The sequence below is a fragment of the Nilaparvata lugens genome, chromosome 5 (genome assembly GCF_014356525.2).
Source record: "Nilaparvata lugens isolate BPH chromosome 5, ASM1435652v1, whole genome shotgun sequence".
Taxonomy (NCBI): domain Eukaryota; kingdom Metazoa; phylum Arthropoda; class Insecta; order Hemiptera; family Delphacidae; genus Nilaparvata; species Nilaparvata lugens.
The window spans coordinates 11,184,613-11,208,348 of record NC_052508.1 but is presented as its reverse complement, the minus strand read 5'-3'; the positions used below and the strand labels follow the sequence as shown (position 1 = coordinate 11,208,348).

The 23,736-nt window shown below is 33.5% G+C and overlaps 1 protein-coding gene across 1 annotated transcript in view; it reads right to left on the bottom strand.

Annotated features, from left to right (window-relative positions):
• LOC111046493 (protein LSM14 homolog B) overlaps positions 1 to 23,436 on the bottom strand; it is a 30,364-nt gene extending 6,928 nt beyond the window's left edge. The window contains exons 1-8 of the mRNA XM_039429373.1: positions 23,151 to 23,436; positions 21,366 to 21,517; positions 18,401 to 18,734; positions 11,664 to 11,857; positions 10,613 to 10,620; positions 9,863 to 10,034; positions 8,620 to 8,859; positions 1,726 to 1,843 (exon numbers count right to left, since the gene is read on the bottom strand). Coding sequence (XP_039285307.1) covers positions 1,726 to 1,843; positions 8,620 to 8,859; positions 9,863 to 10,034; positions 10,613 to 10,620; positions 11,664 to 11,857; positions 18,401 to 18,734; positions 21,366 to 21,517; positions 23,151 to 23,268 — 1,336 coding nt within the window. The 5' untranslated portion in view covers positions 23,269 to 23,436. The remainder of the gene's footprint in view (positions 1 to 1,725; positions 1,844 to 8,619; positions 8,860 to 9,862; positions 10,035 to 10,612; positions 10,621 to 11,663; positions 11,858 to 18,400; positions 18,735 to 21,365; positions 21,518 to 23,150) is intronic.
• Positions 23,437 to 23,736: the final 300 nt, after the last annotated feature.

Below are 23,736 nucleotides of genomic sequence, written 5' to 3'. Positions count from 1 at the left end.
CATGAGTACCTATTAGCTGCATAAGAATTGCTTAAATGCACCTCATCAAAACCATCGAAATTATCCGAAAACGCAGGTCATTCTACTCCGATATCCCTCAGCTTTCTCCTAATACAGTGCACCCAATTATCTCCTCTGTCATATTCAGCTTGACAAAGAATCCTGTAACATACATAGGGCAATCTTGATTCACTCATATTCAGAATTTTCAACAGCCAGTTCTACTGCCTTTCGAAAATATGAAGCTTCAAGCTGGAGCGGTTTGTCTCTGTCCTAACTGCTTACCCGGGAGCGATACGATTCAGTAAAAGAGTAGGTCTAAGAAAAAATAACTGAACACGCTCGACAGTTTCCTCTGTCGAGGAAATCTATCATCTAGCTCTATCTCACGCATATGTCACTGGGTAATCCAGTGACCAAACTTCAGCGCCATACAATGCTGATGGTAGTATTACCGAGTCGAAGAGTTTAATTTTTCCTAAACAATCATCCGACTTCACCTTTGCTAGAACCGCCATCTTTTTATTTAATAACGTGGCAGAGTTTAGACAGTAATGTCCACTTTAGAATACACAAGATACAGAGCTAATAATAGAACATAAAAAATGAAACTAAAATGTAATAGATTATGATATGAAAATCCTGACAACAAAGTAGACCTGTTAAACGCCAAAGAGATGACAATGTGTCAATCCTTTTAAAGATGATACTCATTGGAGATTGTAGACCAACAAGGAGGGAGAGAAGATGAAGAAGTAGAAGAAGAAGAAGAAGAATAAGAAGGAGAAGAAGAAGAAGGTAGAAGTAAAAAAGTAGAAGGAATGGAAGAAATGAAGGAGGGACGAACGGAAGTGGAATGCAGAAAATGTGGAACGAAGTAGAAAAATAAGGAGGAATATTAGAGAAGAATAATTGAGAAGTAGAAGAATGATCAAGAATAGGAGTGTGAGTAGGAGAAATTAGCAGAAGAAAGAAGATGAACCAGAAGAACGAAAAAGAGAGGAGAGGAAATAAGTAGAGAAATTGAAGAATAATAAAAAGTGGGATGAATAAAAAGGTAGCAGAAGCAAGAAACAGAAAGAAGGAGAATGAAGAGGTAAATGGACAAAAATTAAGATTAAGAAGAAAAAATGAAACAGGAAGAAGCAAGATAAAGATGAGTATAGAGGAGTATCGGAAAGAGGAGGGCAATAACCAAGACAAAAAAGATGTAAGCAGATACAAAAGGAGAACTTATAAAGCAAAGAAACAAAGTTTCAATAGAAACTGAAAGACATAAAATGAAAACGGTAATTCGTATGGCTTTTGTTGTTGGGGAGTCCATTACGGGAAGGTTTCGTTTGGCTTTTGTTGGTGGGGAGTCCATTGCGGGAAGGTTTCACCTCGCCTGAATATATAATTCAAGCCGTCACATTGAGCCATACGACTGTCATGCTTCAGCCGGGACAGACAGTTCAACGTGCCCATCCGGCGACATAGACAGAGACATGGTTATGAAGAAGAATAAAGTCAGAAGACGAGGAGCATTAAAGCATATTACATGAGATTAATACTAAATTCATATCAACAAATCATAACGATATTTCAGTGAAAAGTTAAATTTAATTCTATCAATGATTCAACGAAACTTGATGAACATCATGAGTGTGTATGCAGGTCTAAAGAGCGAACGATTCACTGGATGAACTAATCAAATACAATACTAAGATAAGATGAAGTGCTCACCAATTTTCACTTTGGCAATCTGACTCCTAAGTTCCTCAAACTCGTTGTTTGCCTTGTCGAAGTCGTAGTCACTTTCAAATTTCAATTTGTTCTTTTGCGCATTGTTACCCGGCTGCAACTGCAAAATAACAAAAATCCACTTATACTCTCATGCAAGATAATAAATAATATTTACTGTATAGTAAATTGGATTCATATAATTACTATACGCAATATTACTCCGAGAAAATGATTACTGTACCATCACAACCTAACCTAATCTAAACTAACCAAGAAGAGACCAATTATTCAAAATTATTATCGTATTTGATAAACCAGGTACGTATACAAACTTATTGTATCTAATACTGAGTCCTCACATTTTGTACTTCTTTCATTTTATTCTGCACACCCCACTATGAAAGTGACCGCAACTTTGGAACCATGTATTTTGCCACCATGAAAGAGGGCTTTAGCCAACAAGTTTGTGGTCTCTACCTGCGAGGTGATTAGCCAACATTAGTCGGTACTTTCGACATGACACGTTCAAACGCTCCTGCCACTGTATGAAAACCATTCATAGATTCATTTCTAGAATAGTTCTGAGTTCTGAGTAGATAAACAATCTTTTTATTACAGACATCTTCAGAAGGCTTCTCATCCAATATGTTATCATATATTGATTATAGGGGGATTCCTCACTCACAACTATGAATGTCATTGACCCTTTGTTGGTATTACCATGCAAGTTGGAATTTATCAGTCCTTACTGAAGACCTGTGAAGTGAATACCACAAGATACTGATTTCGAACTAACTTCCGACATAACCTACATAACATTTGGATGATTTGTGACAAAATCAAGAAATAGAAGGAAAGATTATGGTATCCATTCCGAGCTGCGATGTATCAACAAATTTTTCTATGTATTTCACACGACTTGCAGTGAAATATTCTAGTAAATAATCAAATTTGTTTACTTACTAACTGTAGTACTTTCGACCGTATTTTCAACAGTCATACTGAACAACACTGTTAAAACTGATCGCTAGACGGCCAAAAGTAAGTAAAGTCATTAAGTAAACAAATCTGATTATTTATTAATTTAAATATTTGACTGCATGTCGTGTGACATACATAGAAAAAAGTGTGTAAATAGAAGAAGTTTTTTACAATAGCCTGTTTTTTTTCGTTTGTGACTATTGTATTGTTTTCTGTATCGAATAAATAAAAATCCTATCCATTTCGAGGGCAGCAATGAAAATAATCGCTTCAACCACAAGCAAACACCATGCGCGGTTTTTGATAACGTTTTATATAACCATCTATAAAATTAAACTGAAAATTCATATCAGCTTCAACCACAGGCAAATACCATGTGCGGTTTTTGATAACGTTTTATATAACCCATTCATAAAATTTAACTGGAAATTCATATTAGCTTCAACCACAGGCAAACACCATGCGCGGTTTTTAATAACGTTTTATATAACCATCCATAAAATTAAACTGGAAATTCATATTTTCCTGATTGAAGTAGCCGAAATAATCATTCACTAACAAATCTAAATAAATTAAGTATATTGAATGAATATTTATTAATATAAAGAGATAATAACGTGAGTCTATGACTTGTCTTAATAAATCAGATATGATTCAAGTATATGATGCCTGTTGGGAATGAGAATTTCATTTATAAATGAGAATTTCATCTACTGAAATGCATGCTATAAAAACTTTATTTATATTGAATCACAAGAATTCAAGACAAGTGTTCTCTCTAAGGCTGGGCGTACACCGATTAGTCAAGACAAGACTAGTCACGTTTAGTCACAATACTTCACATATTCACATAGTTGCTTATGGAGTCATGTCTAATTGCAATGACAAATCAGTGTAAGTTGCGTCATAAGCAGCAATGTGAAGTATTGTGACTAAACGTGACTAGTCTTGTCGTGACTAATCGGTGTGTGACCAGCCTAAGGCTAGGCACACACCAGTTAGTCAAGACAAGACAAGACATGATCAGACACAATACTTCACATAGTTGCTTATTAAGATATGTCTAATTGCAATGACTAATCAGTGTGTGTTGCGTCATAAGCAACTTTGTGAAGTATTGTGTCTGATCATGTCTTGTCTTGTCTTGACTAACTGGTGTGTGCCTAGCCTAAAAGAAATTCATTTTGGAGAGCTTAAACATTTAAAATATTTTTAAATTATACAACATGTAAAATGCTGTTGAAAGGAATCGATCTCATTCATTTATGAATAAATATTTATAAATAAATGAATAGATCAACTGAATTGCTGATTAAAATTCAACGTGATCAACGCCTTTGTGTTGAACAACAATGTCCAAGCACCTGTAGGAGACACACATGATTCTCTAGGAAGAGCACCCCTTTCTTACATCGAAACCCTTTAGTCGCAAAAGCTGTTGGTGGCAAAGATTCAAGATTCATTTTTATTGACCATCAGGCTACAATAAGAACAATAGGCGATTCATAAATACATTTAAAAGTTCCGTACACATAATTGGATAGAATATTATTCTCAAAACGTGTTGGTTCCAAAATTCCTAGCACTCACCATGAAGCTTTTTATTTTGAATATGTAATTGATTGTATTGTTTTGTATTTTAGCATAGAGAAACAATAGCATAAGTAGATATTCCATGGTATAGGGCGTTTATGTCGCAAATTTTACTGTTATCTCAAGCTGATAGTCCACGAAGTTCTTTCCTGTGAAGCTTTATGACGCTGGTAGTCTCTCATATTGTGCCATTCATACACTCTTACCCGGTCAAAACATTAAAAATCGACAATAATCGACAATTATCGGCGTGAGATAACAGTAAAAGTTGCGACACAAACGCCCCATACCATGGGATATCTACTTATGCTATTGTTTCTCTATGATTTTAGTTTCTTATTGTGTTGTTTCAATCAATTTAATTGAATTTTTCAAAATAATCGACTAACCTGTTGGCCAGGCGCCCGGTTGAAGTTGCCCGCCCCCTGCTGCGAGCGTCCGCCCCCGCGGCCCCTCTGTCGGTTGCCCCCCTGGCCTTGGTTGCCGCCTCCCTGGTTGTTGTAGCCTCCCTGATTGCCGCCTCTCTGGCCGCCCCAGCCGCCTCTCTGGTGTTGTTGTTGCTGGTTGTCTCTGTCTCTGTTGTTCTGCTGCTGATGTTGTTGTCTCATGCCGCCCCCACCCTGTTGATCCTGAAATAAAATAATAGAATCAATTGAAATTAAAGAGTTTCCTAGAATTTCATTATTTTAAATTACTTTATTATTAAGCTTATAACATTTCGACAGGGATCCTTGAAGGATGTTATGCCTTTTCACAATATTTTCCAGTGTTTAGTGATATTTGAGTGTAACATTGTAATTTGATGTATTTTTAATTCATCTAAATACATGAAATATGTTTTGGGTTCTCCATCTTTACTCTATCTCTATACTATAATTATAAATGAAAGAATTGGTTTACGCATCGTGTTTGACGCATCATCATGTCTGAACTACCGAACTGATTTACTGGAAATTTTGATAAATATTCTAAATTTACCAAAGATGTTTAGGCTATATAGGCCGATTTTCATTGAAAATTTCGATGTCTTCCTTTCGTATCACCCACACGGTATGTAGAAGAAAACGGTAGGTGTCACGCGCATGTTTATGCTAAATTTCCGGTGTAGCTGACGTCACTTTATATCCAATCATCTGTTTTTTTAACGAATAAGTTTCATAAATTGCCAATAGGTGTTAAAAACCTCGGTTGGTGGCGATGACGCAATCTAGCTGGCTGGCCACTGTGCACACATTTCATGACCCCTACCGTTTTCATCTAAAACCGTGGTATCACCATCAATTTTCATGTTAAATCGACCGCTTTCAAGTAAACTTGACCTGAATGTTTGACATCCACTAATGTCCTCCTCATAAACTTTGACTCATCATATCAATTGATAATAATTGTAATAATAAGATCATTTTTATTCAATTTGTGATACAAAGTTTACATAAGATAAACGCCCAAATAGTTTTTTATTGTAAATTATTAATTACAATTGTTAATGCTTTCAATATCAGCATGGAACTATAAAACTAAATTCAATCTATTTGTGCTTTAAACAGACCCTTGCGGAGCGCGGGTTACCTGCTAGTAAAAATATACATTAAACTTTAAATAGAATTGAGAAAATATCAACAATACCACGATTGAAATATAGCCATATATGAATATAGTACTAGTTTCAGCTTTCAAGCCTATTTAAAGCTGGGTTTTCGTTTGTGCGTAAATGCCGTCGTCGACCACGACAGGGTGAGGATCTCACATTGGGTAGATTTCAATTTGTCTAAATAACCTAGTGGATTATGTTCAATTATGTTTCAATGGGGGAGGTTGAGCTTATACTTTTAAATGGCAATATGTTTATATTATTAGAAATGTTTTATTCTTTGATAATAAAAACAACTAATGAAAAGTTATTCGATCAGCTGTTTTAGCTCACTTGAAATTTGGACAATATGAATGTCAACAATGCTTGTCATCATCTACTGCGGAAATTTACGCACAAACGAAAATGCACCTTAAAAGGCTGTGCAAAGGCTAAAAATAAACTTTCTACTGGTGATAATTTTCAAAGTTTTTCGATTTGTATATCTTTATATTTGTATATCTTAAAACAATGTCTTTCAGATCTACGTAGGGACTGGAAAACAGCTGCTTTGTGTGCAGTGTGGCGAAAACATTTTTTCCGATCATCACTTTTTGAGATATCAGCGCCTAAAGTTTAAATTTTTGGGACAGAACATTTTAAATTCAGGACAGAAGATTCAACATTCAACAATTTTTGTTGAGTTATATTTGGTAATTTTTGATAAATTTTCAGTTTGGTAAACATTCTCAAATATTGATATTTTCGGAAAATTTTTGTTTTATTAGATCAACAATACCATGAAGAATTTCATCCTATAAATCTCATGGATTTATCTCTTACCGAATTTGAAATGTTCTGTCACAAGAATTCAAGACAAGTGTTCTCTCCAAGGCTGGGCGTACACCGATTAGTCAAGACAAGACTAGTCACGTTTAGTAACAGTACTTCACATAGTTGCTTATGGAGTCATGTCTAATTGCAATGACTAATCAGTGTAAGTTGCGTCATAAGCAACAATGTGAAGTATTGTGACTAAACGTGACTAGTCTTGTATTGACTGCTCGGTGTGTGACCAGCCTAAGGCTAGGCACACACCAGTTAGTCAAGAGAAGACAAGACATGATCAGACACAATACTTCACATAGTTGCTAATGACGCAACTCATACAGATTAGTCCTTGCAATTGGACATGTCTTCATAAGCAACTATGTGACGCATTGTGACTGAACGTGTCTGATCATGTCTTGTCTTGACTAACTGGTGTGTGCCTAGCCTAAAAGAAATTCATTTTGGAGAGCTAGAGAAAACATTTAAAATATTTTTAAATTATACAACATGTAAAATGCTGTTGAAAGGAAGCGATCTCATTCATTTATGAATAAATATTTATAAATAAATGAATAGATCAACTGAATTGCTGATTAAAATTCCACGTGATCAACGCCTTTGTGTTGAACAACAATGTCCAAGCACCTGTAGGAGACAAACATGATTCTACGAAGAGCACCCCTCTCTTACATCGGAACCCTCAAGTCGCAAAAGCTGTTGGTGGCAAAGATTCAAGATTCATTTTTATTGACCATCAGGCAATTCATATATACATTTAAAAGTACCGTACACACAATTGGATAGAATATTATTCTCAAAACGTGTTGGTTCCAAAATTCCTAGCACTAACCATGAAGCTTTTTATTTTGAATATGTAATTGATTGTATTGTTTTGTATTTTAGCATAGAGAAACAATAGCATAAGTAGATAGCCCATGGTCTAGGGCGTTCATGTCGCAACTTTTACTGTTATCTCAAGCTGATAGTCCCCTTACTTCTTTCCTGTGAAGCTTTATGACGCTGGTAGTCTCTCATATTGTGCCATTCATACACTCTTACCCGGTCAAAACATTAGAAATGATGAATTATGTTTTATAATTCATTAAAATGAATTATATTTCCAGCCAGCTCTAACGTATGGCCTGATATTCTGGGGTGCGGCACCCGCTTCATTGATGGCCTTCAGAGTGCAAAAACGGCTACTGAGAATGATGTTTAGGAAGCCACCAAGAACCCCATGCAGAGAGTTATTCAGGGAAGCTAAGATCCTGCCGTTGCCATGTCTGTATATCTTGGAGGCTGCATTGTATGGATTTTCCCGCAAGGACGAGTGGACTACAGGCGCTACCGTACATGGCTACAACACACGGGCAAGGAATATGCTGAGACTCCAACCTCATCGAACAAGATTTTTTGAAGCTAAGCCAGAGCATGTCAGTCGAAGGATCTTAAACGCACTACCAGTGGAAATTCTCGATACTTCAAATAGAAAAACATTTAAGAGACTACTGAGGAGTTGGCTACAAGAGAGATGTTTCTACAGTTTACTGGAGTTTTTCTCATATACAGTGTGAGAAATAAACCTAAGTGAAATATTATAATAGTTAAGATGATGTCATCTTTATTTTTTGGACTTCAAAAATTCACGGAGGTTTTGATGACCTGACAGATTGTATGATTTTATTGTAACTGACAAATGCGAAACATTTAATGTAAAATGTACATGCAAGAATAAATATTATTATTATTATTATTATAAATCGACAATAATCGGCGTGAGATAACAGTAAAAGTTGCGACACAAACGCCCCATACCATGGGATATCTACTTATGCTATTGTTTCTCTATGATTTTAGTTTCTTATTGTGTTGTTTCAATCAATTTAATTTAATTGAATTTTTCAAAATAATCGACTAACCTGTTGGCCAGGCGCCCGGTTGAAGTTGCCCGCCCCCTGCTGCGAGCGTCCGCCCCCGCGGCCCCTCTGTCGGTTGCCCCCCTGGCCTTGGTTGCCGCCTCCCTGGTTGTTGTAGCCGCCCTGATTGCCGCCTCTTTGGCCGCCCCAGCCGCCTCTCTGGTGTTGTTGTTGCTGGTTGTCTCTGTCTCTGTTGTTCTGCTGCTGATGTTGTTGTCTCATGCCGCCCCCACCCTGTTGATCCTGAAATAAAATAATAGAATCATTGTTTCCTACAATTTCATTATTTTACATTACTTTATTATTAAGCTTATAACATTTCGACAGGGATCCTTGAAGGATGTTATGCCTTTCCACAATATTTTCCAGTGTTTAGTGATATTTGAGTGTAACATTGCAATTTGATGTATTTTTAATTCATCTAAATACCCAATGTAATTTGGGTTCTCCATCTTTACTCTATCTCTATACTATAATTATAAATGCAAGAATTGGTTTACGCATCGTGTTTGACGCATCATCATGTCTGAACTACCGAACTGATTTACTGGAAATTTTGATAAATATTCTAAATTTACCAAAGATGTTTAGGCTATATAGGCCGATTTTCATTGAAAATTTCGATGTCTTCCTTTCGTATCACCCACACGGTATGTAGAAGAAAACGGTAGGTGTCACGCGCATGTTTGTGCTAAATTTCCGGTGTAGCTGACGTCACTTTATATCCAATCATCTGTTTTTTTAACGAATAAGTTTCATAAATTGCCAATAGGTGTTAAAAACACCGTTGGTGGCGATGACGCAATCTAGCTGGCTGGCCACTGTGCACACATTTCATGACCCCTACCGTTTTCATCTAAATACCGTGGTATCACCATCAATTTTCATGTTAAATCGACCGCTTTCAAGTAAACTTGACCTGAATGCTTGACATCCACTCATGTCCTCCTCATAAACTTTGACTCATTATATCAATTGATAATAATTAGATCTTATTTATTCAATTTGTGATACAAAGTTTACGTAAGATAAACGCTCAAATTGTTTTTTATTGTAAATTATTAATTACAATTGTTAATGCTTTCAATATCAGCATGGAACTATAAAACTAAATTCAATCTATTTGTGCTTTAAACAGACCCTTACGGAGCGCGGGTTACCTGCTAGTAAAAATATACATTAAACTTTGAATAGAATTGAGAAAAGTAGTCATTACAATGATAGAATATATGTATAATATAATTACCTGCATGCTAGGTCGGATGTGATTGAGAGAGAACGTCTCCCTCCTCTGCGGACGATACTCCTTGTTATCTCCCCCTCCCCCGCCGCTATTGTTGCCCCCTCCTCGGCCTCCTCCTCTCGACTTGTTGTACCCCCCGTCGCCAATCGTTCCACTGCCGCCACCTCGCCTATTTCTGAAAATATACAAAACAATAAATAAATCACTGGAAAATTACAAATAATTTGACCTCTCTCACTAATTTACTATTAATATTATAACTATTATTCTTCAACTATATTCAGGTAATTATAGAGTGGTGAAGGAGAAATAAACAACAAAAAATCGAAGATACAAAACCTCACCACAAAAATGTAAGAAGACAGTGTGTATCATCATGCATGTCCTGTGATTAGTGGCCACCCTAAGGCTCAAACTCACTCTTAGCACTAAATTCATCACTTGCTTGTGATAAGATTATGGTGGGCCGTCCACTAGAACCGTTTTCGTCCGAACTAGAGTCGGCCGAAAACTACCAGACGCGAGCTAACCATCCTTCAACAAAGAAAGGAATAGATGCTCGTCCATTGCTACAGGTTCATACGGCCGTCTCCGGCCGATCAATTTTTCGATCCGAATTGAAATTGAATTTTTTGATCCAATTTTCCGGCTCTATCCGGCCGAACTAACTACTCGTGCTGAGACAACAAAGTGTTCCTAACCTAAAATTGATTCACAGTCTTGTTTGTTTTTTGAAGTTGTTCTGTTTTGTACAGTTGTAACTGTGGACAATGAAAAGTTGATAAATTTGGTTCAAGAGCATGTTCCATTGTGGGATATGCGAGACACGAGATATCATCGTCGTGATGTTCAAAGGAATCTGTGAACAAAGATCGCTTGATAATGAATAACTTGACTAATTTAGTGGATATTTGTTGAAGGTAAGATTATTGTAATGAATAACTAATTTAGTTGGATATTTTTGTTTATCAATTTTCGAAATTTCAATATAATCATTGTTTATGAAAAAATTTGGTGGCTATGATAGTAGTTAATTCAATAAAACTAGACTGACGTAAACGATTCCAACGGCCGAACGGGTCCGTTGAATACGGTTCCAGTGGACGGTTACCCTTACACGACTCAAGTCGAGAAGAGACTGCGACTCTAGTCATGTGTTTTCAAATGGTGACACTCAGACCAGACGATTCTAGTCCCCGCGACCTCGCGACTGAGTCGAGCGTCGACTCGACATGTTGGTCGAGCCTCGACTCGAGTTGCGTAGTACCGTGCATTTTTAATGAAAGTGAGGTTATGTTTGATGAAAGTAATGTTTCATCATTTTTATAAGACAATAATAAGAATTAGATAAGACAATAAATTTATAATAATTATTATAAAATTAGTTACATGCTAAGTAGTGACGAATTAGATCTTATATTTCTAATAAAGTAAGGTTAGAAAATGGAGTAGCACGGAACTGAAGTAGTGACAATGAGCAAGAAAGTCGTAAGGTCGAAAGACTGGAGTATCCTCGACTGGAGTCGTACGATTTGAGTCGAGGTAGTGTGAGTTGAGCCTAGTGTTAACTGGAGATTATTAAAGCGTTAGCGTTAGCGTAAATATGGAGAAATCAAGCTCAAGTTTTCAATATTTCTACACCATTATAGTCCCAAATTTCAGTTAGTGTTAACGGGAGATTATTAAACGAAGCGTTAGCGTGAATAAGGTGAAATCCAACTCAAGTTTTTAATATTTCAATACCACCATAGTCTGTCTTCTCAACTAATTTTATTGAAAATATAGTTAAAAGGACTGTACTGACCCATCCTGTCGGTTGTTGACGCGTTTGTTGTCGTCCTTGAGGTGCTGCTGTCCGCCGAAGGACACCCCCCTTGTGGTGACCGGTCACCTGGATACCCTGGTCGATGGTCGGCGACTTGCGACTCGAGCCGCTCAGCAGGCCGGGTGTCGACGAGCGCGAACCTCCGCCACCGCTGATCAGATCCAAAATGGCTCCTAACACAACAAACATACAACAAAATAAATAATTGGCAATGGAGAAAATCACTTCAAAATCAAATCAAATCAAATTTATTCTCTTCAACACTTTACAACGTTGATGTATATTGTACAGCATAACAGTAAATACAGTAGTACTACAGTATAACCATAGAGAAACAATAGCATAAGTAGATATCCCATGGTATAGGGTGTTTATGTCGTAACTTTTACTGTTATCTCAAGCCGATAGTCCACGTAGTTGTTTCCCATAAAGCTATGTCACGCTGGCAGTCTCTCATATTGTGCCGTTCATACAATCTCACCCGGCCAAAACAGTAAAAATCTACAATAATCAACAGTAATCGGCTTGAGATAACAGTAAAAGTTGCGACATAATCGCCCTATACCATGGGATATCTACTTACGCTATTGTTTCTCTATGGTATAACATAAAATTTTATAAGCATACCATAATAAAGACTACAGTGAAAATTTGTTGTTTTGTACAATATATATGATAGTAATGAGAAATACCCTTACATAGGCTATTGCCTGTGAGTAAGGGTGTATCTTAATTAAAATTATTCACATGAAACTTGCATGAGAAAGTAACAGTAATAAAGTAGAAAGTAGATAATAAAGAAATAAAGATATTTGAAATAGCCATCAAATAAATCAACACTGTATTATAAGTGAACCATTCTAAGGGCCGGTTTCCGAGCTCGGGATTTAGCTAAGTTCCAGACTTTAAACAGCTGGAGTCAGAAAATTGGCTTTCCGAAACGGGGCGTAGTCGTAGTCATAGTCAAAGTCACGTTTCAATTAAATTTCGAAAAACTAGGAAATTTAACACAAAAGAAAATAAAGAGAAAATAGTGTAAAGTTTCAGCTATTTTGAATAATTTAGGAATGTTTCATTTCGTCAAGGAAAAGCGTTTCCAATTATAGAAATGAGAAAATAAAGATTATCATAAAAACTGCGACTACGCCCCGTTTCAGAAAGTCAATTTTCTGACTCCAGCTGTTTAAAGTCTAGAACTTAGCTAAATACCGATCTCGGAAACCGGCCCTTAGGGTGGGCACACACCAGTTAGTCAAGACAAGTCTAGTCACGATTAGTCACAATACTTCACATAGTTGCTTATGAAGCAACACACACCGATTAGTCATTGCAATTAGACATGTCTTCATAAGCAGCTATGTGAAGTATTGTGACTAAACGTGTCTTGTCTTTTCATGACTAGCTGGTGTGTGCTTAGCCTTAGACTGTCCACATGTTTGTGTATACACACATCATGCATGTTTTGTCATCAGCGAGAGGCTTCGAACAAAAAAACAGCTGTTTGACAGCAGCTACTAACATGAATTAAACAACCAATGACAATAAATAAACCACTAGAACATCACAAATGATAATGAAAAAAAATAATTTAAGCTCAAATAGTAGTGAAGAAAAAAATGAAAAAAACTCGAAGATACAAAAACCTAACCTCAAAAAATATTATGTTCGAAGCCTCTCACTGTGATGACACAACAATGCATGACGACATGTGTGTAAACACATCATACTTATAACGATGATTTAATATAATGTTTATTATTTTGAGCGAAAGTAAAGAATGATCAGAATTCAATAAATTGATATTTACATTTATATATTAATATTTTATTATATAATTATTTAAGTGTCCCCACACAGGGTAGCCTATAGGAAACACATTAGAAATTGCTTTTTGGGATGTATTTGATTGTTTATTTATTTTTTGAATAAAGAATTTGAATTGAATTGATAGTAGAATGTTGATTTATGAGAGATGAATTTAATAGAAAACATTCAGTCAAACAAACTAAGTTTTGTACTGAAGCAATAATTATCCTTAATATCAAGATAGGCTTAAATAAATGTGTTTTTCATTGGTTCGTAATCAGGATAAATACATTGTTTGATATAATAATATGATTAAAATCATTCCGATAAAACGTAGAAAAGGTTAAAATGAGGGATTTATCATGTGATTGTTTACTATTTGTTAAAAATATTTGTCTAGTTTTAATGTAATCTTTAGAGGTGATAAAAGTGAAAAATTTGAAATTATGTTTCATTTTGTTTTCAATGCATTATGAAAAATTCACTCGTTTATAAAATTATTTCAATCATTTTCACAATTCACAGCTTATTATTATTTGAAATATTAATCTTTCAAGTGGTTTTGGCTTTCTAACAACATTACTAAATTCAAAATTATTATCACTTGTCAATAGCTCTAAAGAAATACTTCTTTACTCGGACCAGAAATGTGAAGTGCGTGACATAGGCCTACACAAAAAGTGCATTACCATTAACATTTGATAGAGAAATATTACAAGTTACAAGCTAAGCTTAGTTTTTCTCTATCAGATTACGATATCTATTATTTTAAATCATTGTAATACCTAGTTATATTGATAAATGAATAAATAAATTATGAAAATATAAGTCATTATGTATAATTTTGTATCGAGTTAATAAATATTTCCGATTTTAGTGATAATGATGTGAAATATTTCTTCTATGTTCGGTTTTAAAGCATCTTAATTTAAAAATCTACTTTGTGAAAATAAGGGCTTGAAATTTTTTGAAGTGAAAAACAAGACAAACTATTTTGGACTATGTGTAACATTATCTAAATTTGGGAGAGGAATAGCACATGGTTACCTTATTTTTTCTCTCCCTATCATTTTAATGATGTACTTATTGTATGAATCAATCAATGAAATAGCTTTTATAAAAACTCAAGTCATTCAAATGCAAGAACTTTGAGAATAAATCTCCTTTATTATTTCCTCCAAACTAAACTTGAATGAATTGATTTTACTTTATAATTGTCCTCAATTCATGTACTATCTTATCTGCAAGAGAGTCGGATTCAATCAAGGAAACGATAAACACCTCCTTATCTCAGACAAACCGTTAGCTCATTCCTATTTTCTCACAAACATCTTTTCAACTTTTAATCAAAAACGTCTATTTCCAAGCAACGCAGGTTATTTCACGAACACGTCTGTAAATAACTGAGAAGCAAATTCTCTCACATAGATAGTGAAAGACCGATAATAATTCAACATTAACGAGAAACTTATACTTTCAATAATGATGGTTGAATTCTTTGTTTGATCCTATCCAAAAACGTGAGCAGTTTCAACAGAATGCAGATTTTTCTTCCCATGCAAAATAAATTACACCAGGGCAAATTAAAAAATCAAGTCTGTTTCATTTCCCAAGAGCTTTTATTTAGTTTTTCAACCATCAAAATTTGAAAGAAAGCTTATATAATTTTGTCAAGTCTGTTTAATTTCTCAATAGCTTTTATTTAGTTTTTCAACCATCAAAATTTGAAAGACAGCTTATATAATTTTGTCACATCTGTTTAATTTCTCAATAGCTTTTATTTAGTTTTTCAACCATCAACGTTTGATAGACAGTTAATGTATAATTTTGAAGTGAGAATTTGAACCATATTTATGAAAGTGAAAACAGAAACTTCTTTTTGTAAAATGTTATTCATTCAAATTCTGGAGCGACAAATTTCGGCTAAGTTTGTTATTTTCTCCCGATCATTGTACATGATTTGAGCTTGTACAATAAAATTGAATCAATTTACTCAAACAATATAATTATGAAAAAGATTGAATTCATAAACAACATTTCATAATCTATCAACTTCTAACTAATATGTATTAATTTTGATTTGGATTTCCCAAGTTTGCATTTTAAGAAATGTATTTTAAGCATTTGATTTTCTAGAAAACAAAAATAATAGATGAATATATTTAAAATAAATTATGGAGAATATTGAATTTATAAACAAAATTTCATAATCTATGAACCTCTAATTAATATGTATTAATTTTGATTTGGATTTCTCAAGATTGCATTTCAAGAAATTTATTTTAATCATTTTATTTTCTAGAAAACAAAAATAATAGATGAATATATTTAAAATAAATTGGTAGTGACAGATTAGTATTAATTAGTGCATCATTCACTATGAGAATAGAAAAATTGACTTTTTAGACTTTTTATTGCCAAGAGAAATAACAGCACAAAATCAATATTATTAATCAATTTCAAATAGTGTAAATTTATATTTATTTCACATACATATTTTGAAATTATTACTTAGAAAAAACGTACTGTAAAGTCGTACTGGGACTGGGGTCACATTACTTTGCACAGACAATCCAACAATAATTCATTATTTATGCGTTGATTGGTAGTTTAAATACTTAAATAGGCAGAACATTTTATTTCAAATATTACAAAACACAAGAAAATAGAATATAACGAAAGTAGGCAAGCAAGCAAGCGAAAAGAGATAGAACATAATAGCTTAAAACCAAACATAACTTTATGCAATAGATAAATATAGAAATAGCAACCAACGCTTAAAATAAGAATAGCCATCTAAAGAGGCATTAGGAGAAGAAGAAAACAGCATGTCAAATCCAATACAGCATCCTGGTATCAAGCGCCTTTTAATTATATATAGGCTAATGATCATTATAACAAGAATCAACAATTAAGATGTACCGGTATAGCTATCTAGCTGTAGAAGCCGGCAGAAACAAACCTGCCAACTATACCGTCCTTTCAATTTCACTATCTTTATAATGAGAATCTCACTATAAAACTCTAACATCCATTCAGCAGTTTTGAAATTGTAATAAACAAACAAGCGAAATGCAAGTAAAAGTTTTGAATAGCATCCATGCAGCAGACATAAATAGAAGCAAGCTCAAACCAACTGCAATCGAAACAAATCTAAATAATAATAGAAGCTCAAAATGACTTTACTCCAAGCCTAATAAATCCTAAATATTCAGCATCCATGCAGCGGTGTTTCATACAGGTGTCCAACGAAAGATGTAACAGCCGAAAACCATAGAATCTAGGTACGACATTTGAAACAAGACATATTATATCGACCTTAGTTTTAGTTTTTATACATCGATTTTCCGATATTTTTGAAAATAGATTTTTCGAAAAACGTCAATAACTAATAAGCTATCAGTAAAAATCTTAATTCTAAGGATATGGTTGGAAAGATGAAAGAATTTTGAATAAGATTCATATAATTTGTTCCTTTGTTTGACGTTTTTGGACTTTGAGCGCTGAAAGTTGAAAGAAGTAGGTACATTTGTCGAGTTAAAAGCCAAATTTCAAATAGTTTTAACGCTCATACAAATTTGAAAACCGTCAAACAAAGGAAAAAAATTGATCTTATTCGAAATTGCTTCCTCTTTCCAACCATATCCTTGGAATTAATTGTTTACTGTTAGTTTTCTAGTTATTGACGTTTTTGAAAAATATCGAAAATTTATAATCTCGATAAATACGGTCGATATAGACGTTTTTCAAAATTGATAGATCTCGAAAAATACGGTCGATATAATAAAAGCTTACTGGAAATTTTTTATTCAATTTTAGATAGAATCTATGGTATTCAGCTTTTCGATTTTCACTGAAAGTTAATGACGTTTTTTGTAAAATATCAAAAAATTGATAGATCTCGAAAAATACGGTCGATATAATAAAAGTTTACTGGAATTTTTTTTATTCAATTTTAGATAGAATCTATGGTATTCAGCTTTTCGATTTTTACTGATAGTTTACTGAAAAAGTTAATGACGTTTTTGAAAAATATCGAAAAATTGATAGATCTCGAAAAATACGGTCGATATAATAAAAGTTTACTGGACATTTTTTATTCAATTTTAGATAGAATCTATGGTATTCAGCTTTTCGATTTTTACTGATAGTTTTCTGAAAGTTAATGACGTTTTTGAACAATATCAAAAAGTTTATAGATCTCGAAAAATACGGTCGATATAACAAAATTAACTGGATTTTTTTAATTCAATTTTAGATAGAGTCTATGGTATTCAGCTTTACGATTTTTACTGATAGTTTACTGAAAAAGTTAATGACGTTTTTGAAAAATATCGAAAAATTGATAGATCTCGAAAAATACGGTCGATATAAAAAAAGTTTACTGGACAATTTTTTATTCAATTTTAGATAGAATCTATGGTATTCAGCTTTTCGATTTTTACTGATAGTTTTCTGAAAGTTAATGACGTTTTTGAAAAATATTGAAAAATTGATAGATCTCGAAAAATACGGTCGATATAACAAAAGTTTACTGGACATTTTTTTATTCAAATTCCCTGTATGGTCTTCAGCTGTGTTACACCTTTCGTGGGACTTCGGACGCTCTGTACAGAAGATGAAATTAGCTGCTATTGAGCAAGCGCCGTCCAAAACTCAAGCAGCATCCTTGCAGCAGTTTCGCGATAGCGATAAAGTAAAGAAGATCAAACCAAGTGCAATCCACGCAAAATCCAACTCCGTGGCTAGAGCCATGGCTAACAGTCATCCAGCAAAGAACTAATAAATCCTAAATATCCATGCAGCAGTTTTAAATAAAGGAAGCTCAAACCAACTGTAATCCAAGCAAGCGTGGCACTCCAAGCAGCAAGCAGTAAGCTCCGAGCACCGAAACCAACTCAGTTACATACCAGACGGCTCAGGTTCTTTGGGCGGTTGTTGCTGTACGGGGGGCGGCGGTTGTGGTTGCAAGGGGGACTGAAGTTGTTGCGCAACAAGATGTTGTTGCTGTTGGTGCAGTTGTTGCTGCTGCTGCTGTTGTTGCTGCAGTTGTATCAACTCACTCTGTTGTTGGAGTTGTTGCGGCTTCATGATGGTACGTCCCATGCCCGCCATGGGGTTGTAGAGGCCGCCGGCCTGCGGGAACGCCGATGACGTCATCGGGTTGTACGAGTCATGGTGCAGCTGGGAGGGTGGCTGGTGATGGTAGCCGGGTGCCTTCATCGACGATGGACCTCCTGTGTACTGAAACGCGTACAATACAAATTATTAGATCACGAAACAAATTAAAAGCTTATTTTCTTACAATCTATTATTTCAATAATTTCAAATAAGTGTACTATGAAAAGCTTATTATACAAACATTAACAAATTGAAAATATCAAAATCTCATTATATTAATGAGCGCGGTATAAAATAATTGTCTTGTGACTTGGAATTGTGTATAGAATGACTTGGAATTGTCACAGCAGCAAATTGGTTAAAACATTGAGAAACTAGTTTCGGTATATACAGAGTGTCCCACAAAAGGTGTAGCAGCCGAAGACAATAGATTCTAGATGAAATTCGCAACACAGTGACGGTTGCACAACAGCCGGTTAAATTTTAACCGTGATTAATTCCACAAGAACCAATCAGAGAAGGAGTCTTTTCAAAAACGCCTCCTTTGATTGGTTCTCGTGGAATTAATCACGGTTAAAATTTAATCGGCTATTGTGCAACCGGGCCAGAATGTTCTTATATCGACTTTGGTTTCCGAGATGTATATATTCTTCTAACAGAAGTAGCAAACAACAGTACTAGTTTCACGTTGTTTCAATAATTGATAAAGTATTGTGACTAGTTGATGTCAATCCACATCGTACGGAAAATATTTAAAAAAATGCATGTATTAATTGATAATCACTATATTTGCGATTAACCAAAATTCGCTCGAAAATTTTCTCATCCATTATTGTCCGGACTATTGTTGTGAGTTGCTATTGTTTTATACAATGCTTTTATTGTTTTTTCTCATTGTAGTTTTATGTGTTGTGAATAAATAAAAATTATTTAAGATAATACCAGGAGTCTAGAGATTCATAGACAAGAGCCTAAGTTGTTACTTGAATTTCAAGTCCAATTTGATTTGGATAATAAATTTATTAATTGAATAAATTTTATTTTACAAGATGTAATCTCCTATCAATAATATTCAGTTCGGATACATTAAAATTGTCATCAGTCCTGTCCTATCCGACTTAAGGCTTGATTGCTATGATAAAAATAACTTTCCACTCTTGACTAATAGCCTACATTATTTATAAAAAAAATCTTCAATTATCAGAATCATCCATGTAGGCTGTTCATCCACTACAAATCAAGTGATTTATTACTTTGTTATTCAATCAACTTGTTATTTTTTCGGATCCTTATTTACCACTGCAATATGCATTCCTCTACACTACATAATACAAATTCAATATTTAAGTTTATTATTGATTTTTGTGAAATTGTAAATCCAGTGAATAAATTGTATGTTACGTGTTACAATACTTAAGCGGAACATCAAATTTATATCAACAATTAACAAGTTACTGTAAAAATGACAAGTTACTGTAATTATGTTTCAACACGAACGAGTAGGCTAAGTATAGTCTCATGTTTACCGTTTCAAATATTCATCAAAACGATTCATGTTATGTGAAAAAAGATATTCAGATCCAAACAACTAAAGAATACAAACTCTCAATTTTTACAATTCTCTAACGTGATCCCTTGTGTGTTCAGCATGTGCAAACATGTTACATCTATAGGTGCGTACAGATTTACGCGCCGCGAACATGAGCAATTCACTTTTAATCAGCTGATGCCAAGCTTTTTATATCCGTATCTTACCGTTTCTGTAATAATACAGATATAGTCAGCTGATTAAAAGTGAATTGCTCATGTTCGCGACGCGTATATCTGTACGCACCTCAAAGTGGGCTACTGGGATATCTATATACCGCTAATCTTTCTATAATGAGAATCACTTTGAAAACATTGGTTGAATAAAACCATTGATGTTATTTATTAGGGGATACTGGTATTTATTTTTCCATTACAGAGCTACTACCTAATACAATAATCGAATTAAAACGATAATCATCGAGTAGCCTTTTTATATTTCATTAATTCACAACATGTTTCAACTGTTTCAAAAGTCAAATGAATTTTTCTCAATTTCTTTGATCCCCCAAATATCTGAGGCCCGGTCGCACAAAAGCCGGTTAAATTTTAACCGTGATTAGTTTCATGAGAACCAATCAGAGAAGGCTTTTTTGAAAAGACGGCTTCTCTGATTCGTTCTCGTGGAATTAATCAAGTTTATTTCTGCTCTAACTAACTGTTTGCAAGGCCATTTCTTTTAGATGTTGAAAGCGGACTCGCTTAAAATTTTTGCGAATATTTTTACTCTCTTTTCTAATTATTTTACTATTTTTCTTTTCTAATTATATTTCTACTCTCTTACCTTCTTCACTAATTCTGCCTTTTTCCGCTCCTCTTTACCCTTCATTCCTCACTTTTATACCCTCTACCTGCCTATTACATGGGAAACCATAGTTGGCTAGGTATATTTCCTCCTTTCTTTCTTTTCAGCACACCTCACCATGAACCCTGTTTTTGTATTTTATTAGAAATTTATTTTTGATTGTGTATTTTGATTTATTTTATGTATATTGTGTTGAATTGAATAAATTTAACCGGCACTGAATGTCCAAGGATTCGTCATATTTTTGCCTTGATACAGAAGATTCTCACTACAATTTAAATGTTTGATTCATGGAGCACAGTATTTAGATTTTATAATTAGAAATCGACTAACTATCTAGTGTTTAATTCAAAAATACTTACGTCGACAATTGCAGGATCATTCATGGGCATTTGATTGCTAACCACCTTGATATCTTTGATATCCGATCCTCTAAACATGATGAACTCGTAGGTTCCGGAGTGTGCTGGTACAACATTTTCAACTTCACGGTCTTCGGTTCCAAATGAACGAACTGAAAACAAGAAAATAAAACAAGTTAAAAATATTTTAAATGAATACTATATTTTTTAAAACTTACAATAGAATAATTTTAAATAATCTAGTTGAATTAGAAATAAAAGTTGGTTAGGTACACAGTGATGAACTGGAAAACGGTAGGTTATTTTGAAATTAATGTGAAATAATATTTCAAGCATTGAATGATAATTGATAAGTTATTAATAAAATATTATTGGAATTGATCATTGCTAATTAACTTATACCTATTTCTTTCAAATTAAGTAGAACTGCTAAAAACGTTACTGATTAAGTTATTAGGCTACTTATTTTTGGTATTAACTACAAATTAATTATATTTTAGAATAAGTAGGAATCCTAAAAGTATAAGTGTTTTTACGTTTTGTAATTATTTCTTTTGTAAAGTATAAGAGGATCATAAGCTTAGTTCAATTTTTATTCAAGTGCATGAAACTTCATGTAAATTTTGTTCCATATTCGACCAGAATCTGGAATTTTTTTCAATTTTCTATTTAATAGAATCAATGTTTAAATTATTATTGGGAATTTGTATACAATGTAATTGGGGTAAGCTAATTACTAAAATATTCTGAAGTGGCCTATAAAGCAAAGGTAAACAAATTACAACGGTAAGCAATATTAAATTAATATTTCATAATTTTTCAATTTTATACTGTTGAAAAAATCATGTTTGAAGAATGAATGTGAAATAGACTAAGTAATATAATTGAAACAATATCACAATTATTTAAAAAGTAAAATAATTTATAACTGGAAATAGATTTTTAAAAGTTTTTTATGAATAGCACTAAAAAAAATTTAGACAAGAAAATAGATTTATAACTTTATAATATCCAAATTCATTTTTATGAGTAATTAATTGAACAATTTCAATCTTATGCCAGGAAGTTTCAATCCAGTAGGAACAAACAAGTTCATGATACTACTGGTTCTATCATGTACCAGATTAGACAAGCTGAATTACAATGGGATAAAGTTATCACCATGTGCATCTTTCAAGTTGGATTCACATTTTTTCATTCAATTATTAATGTTAATTCGGCTAGAACATTTTTTATTATAAAGTTAAGCATACAATGAGTATTAGAATATTATACTTTTATAATTTGCAGACTGCCTTTAAACAATGATTTTAAACAATGGTAAGTTCATGTTTCAAATAATAAAATTAAAAATGTGGTCAAATTAAAATTTTGCGATTTTTCATGTTATAGAATACGTGGAATATTTCATATGAATAAAAGATTAATATATTTGCTAATTTGCCTAGAAAATGCTTGATGAAACATTACTTAACAATTTCAATTTTACAAGGCCAATTTGGGTTCATCTATTTCAATTTCAACCTGACCACAGCTAAATAAGTTAAGAGGATGATGAAGTATTAATAATTTTAAAAAATTAAATAATATAAAATTGAACAACAAATGTTAAGTTTGACCCGTTTCAACAAGAATACACAAGTTAGTGCAAAGCAAGCCTAACGAATTGACGAAGTAGGGTAGAAGTTAGAAGTTTAATAAATAAATTTAAATGATAGGGTTGATTTATAGCATGCAATGAATTAGAAATATTAATTAAAACACATAAAATGATGAAATAATTACCATTAGCTAAGGCGATTGTGCATTCAGTAGGATTGACTGTAAACAAGTTTCCTTCGTACCTAATATCAGCTTTTGATATTAAACTGATTTTACTACCTATCTCTGGCATTTCTGACATTGTAAAAGATTAATTTAAAACCAAATCAATAAAAATACTCAATTTGCAATAATCATCACAATCCTAGAGACATTTTACCGAAAAGTATCTCAAATGAACAATGTCGATGCAATACTTCCAGAGCCAGACAGCCGAATGAGATGAGGATTGAAGAAGGAAAAGGAATCGGAATTGATAGACAATGCAATGGCGCAGTGATCTAGAAGAGTTGAGATAAAAAAAAACAGAAGATATTCAAATTATAAACAATAAAACTATAGGAAAATAATAAATCCATATGAAAAAATGATACTTAATCGATTTAGTGATTAAAACTGTTTTGAACTTTATATATATATATAAATCAATAACTAACAATTAAAATACATTTAAGCTATCAAAAGATATAGTTTTGTTCGAATAATAATATTTTTATATTATTTTCCTCTTTCAGATGAAATTAGTAGAATTTACTTTTAATGTTCAATT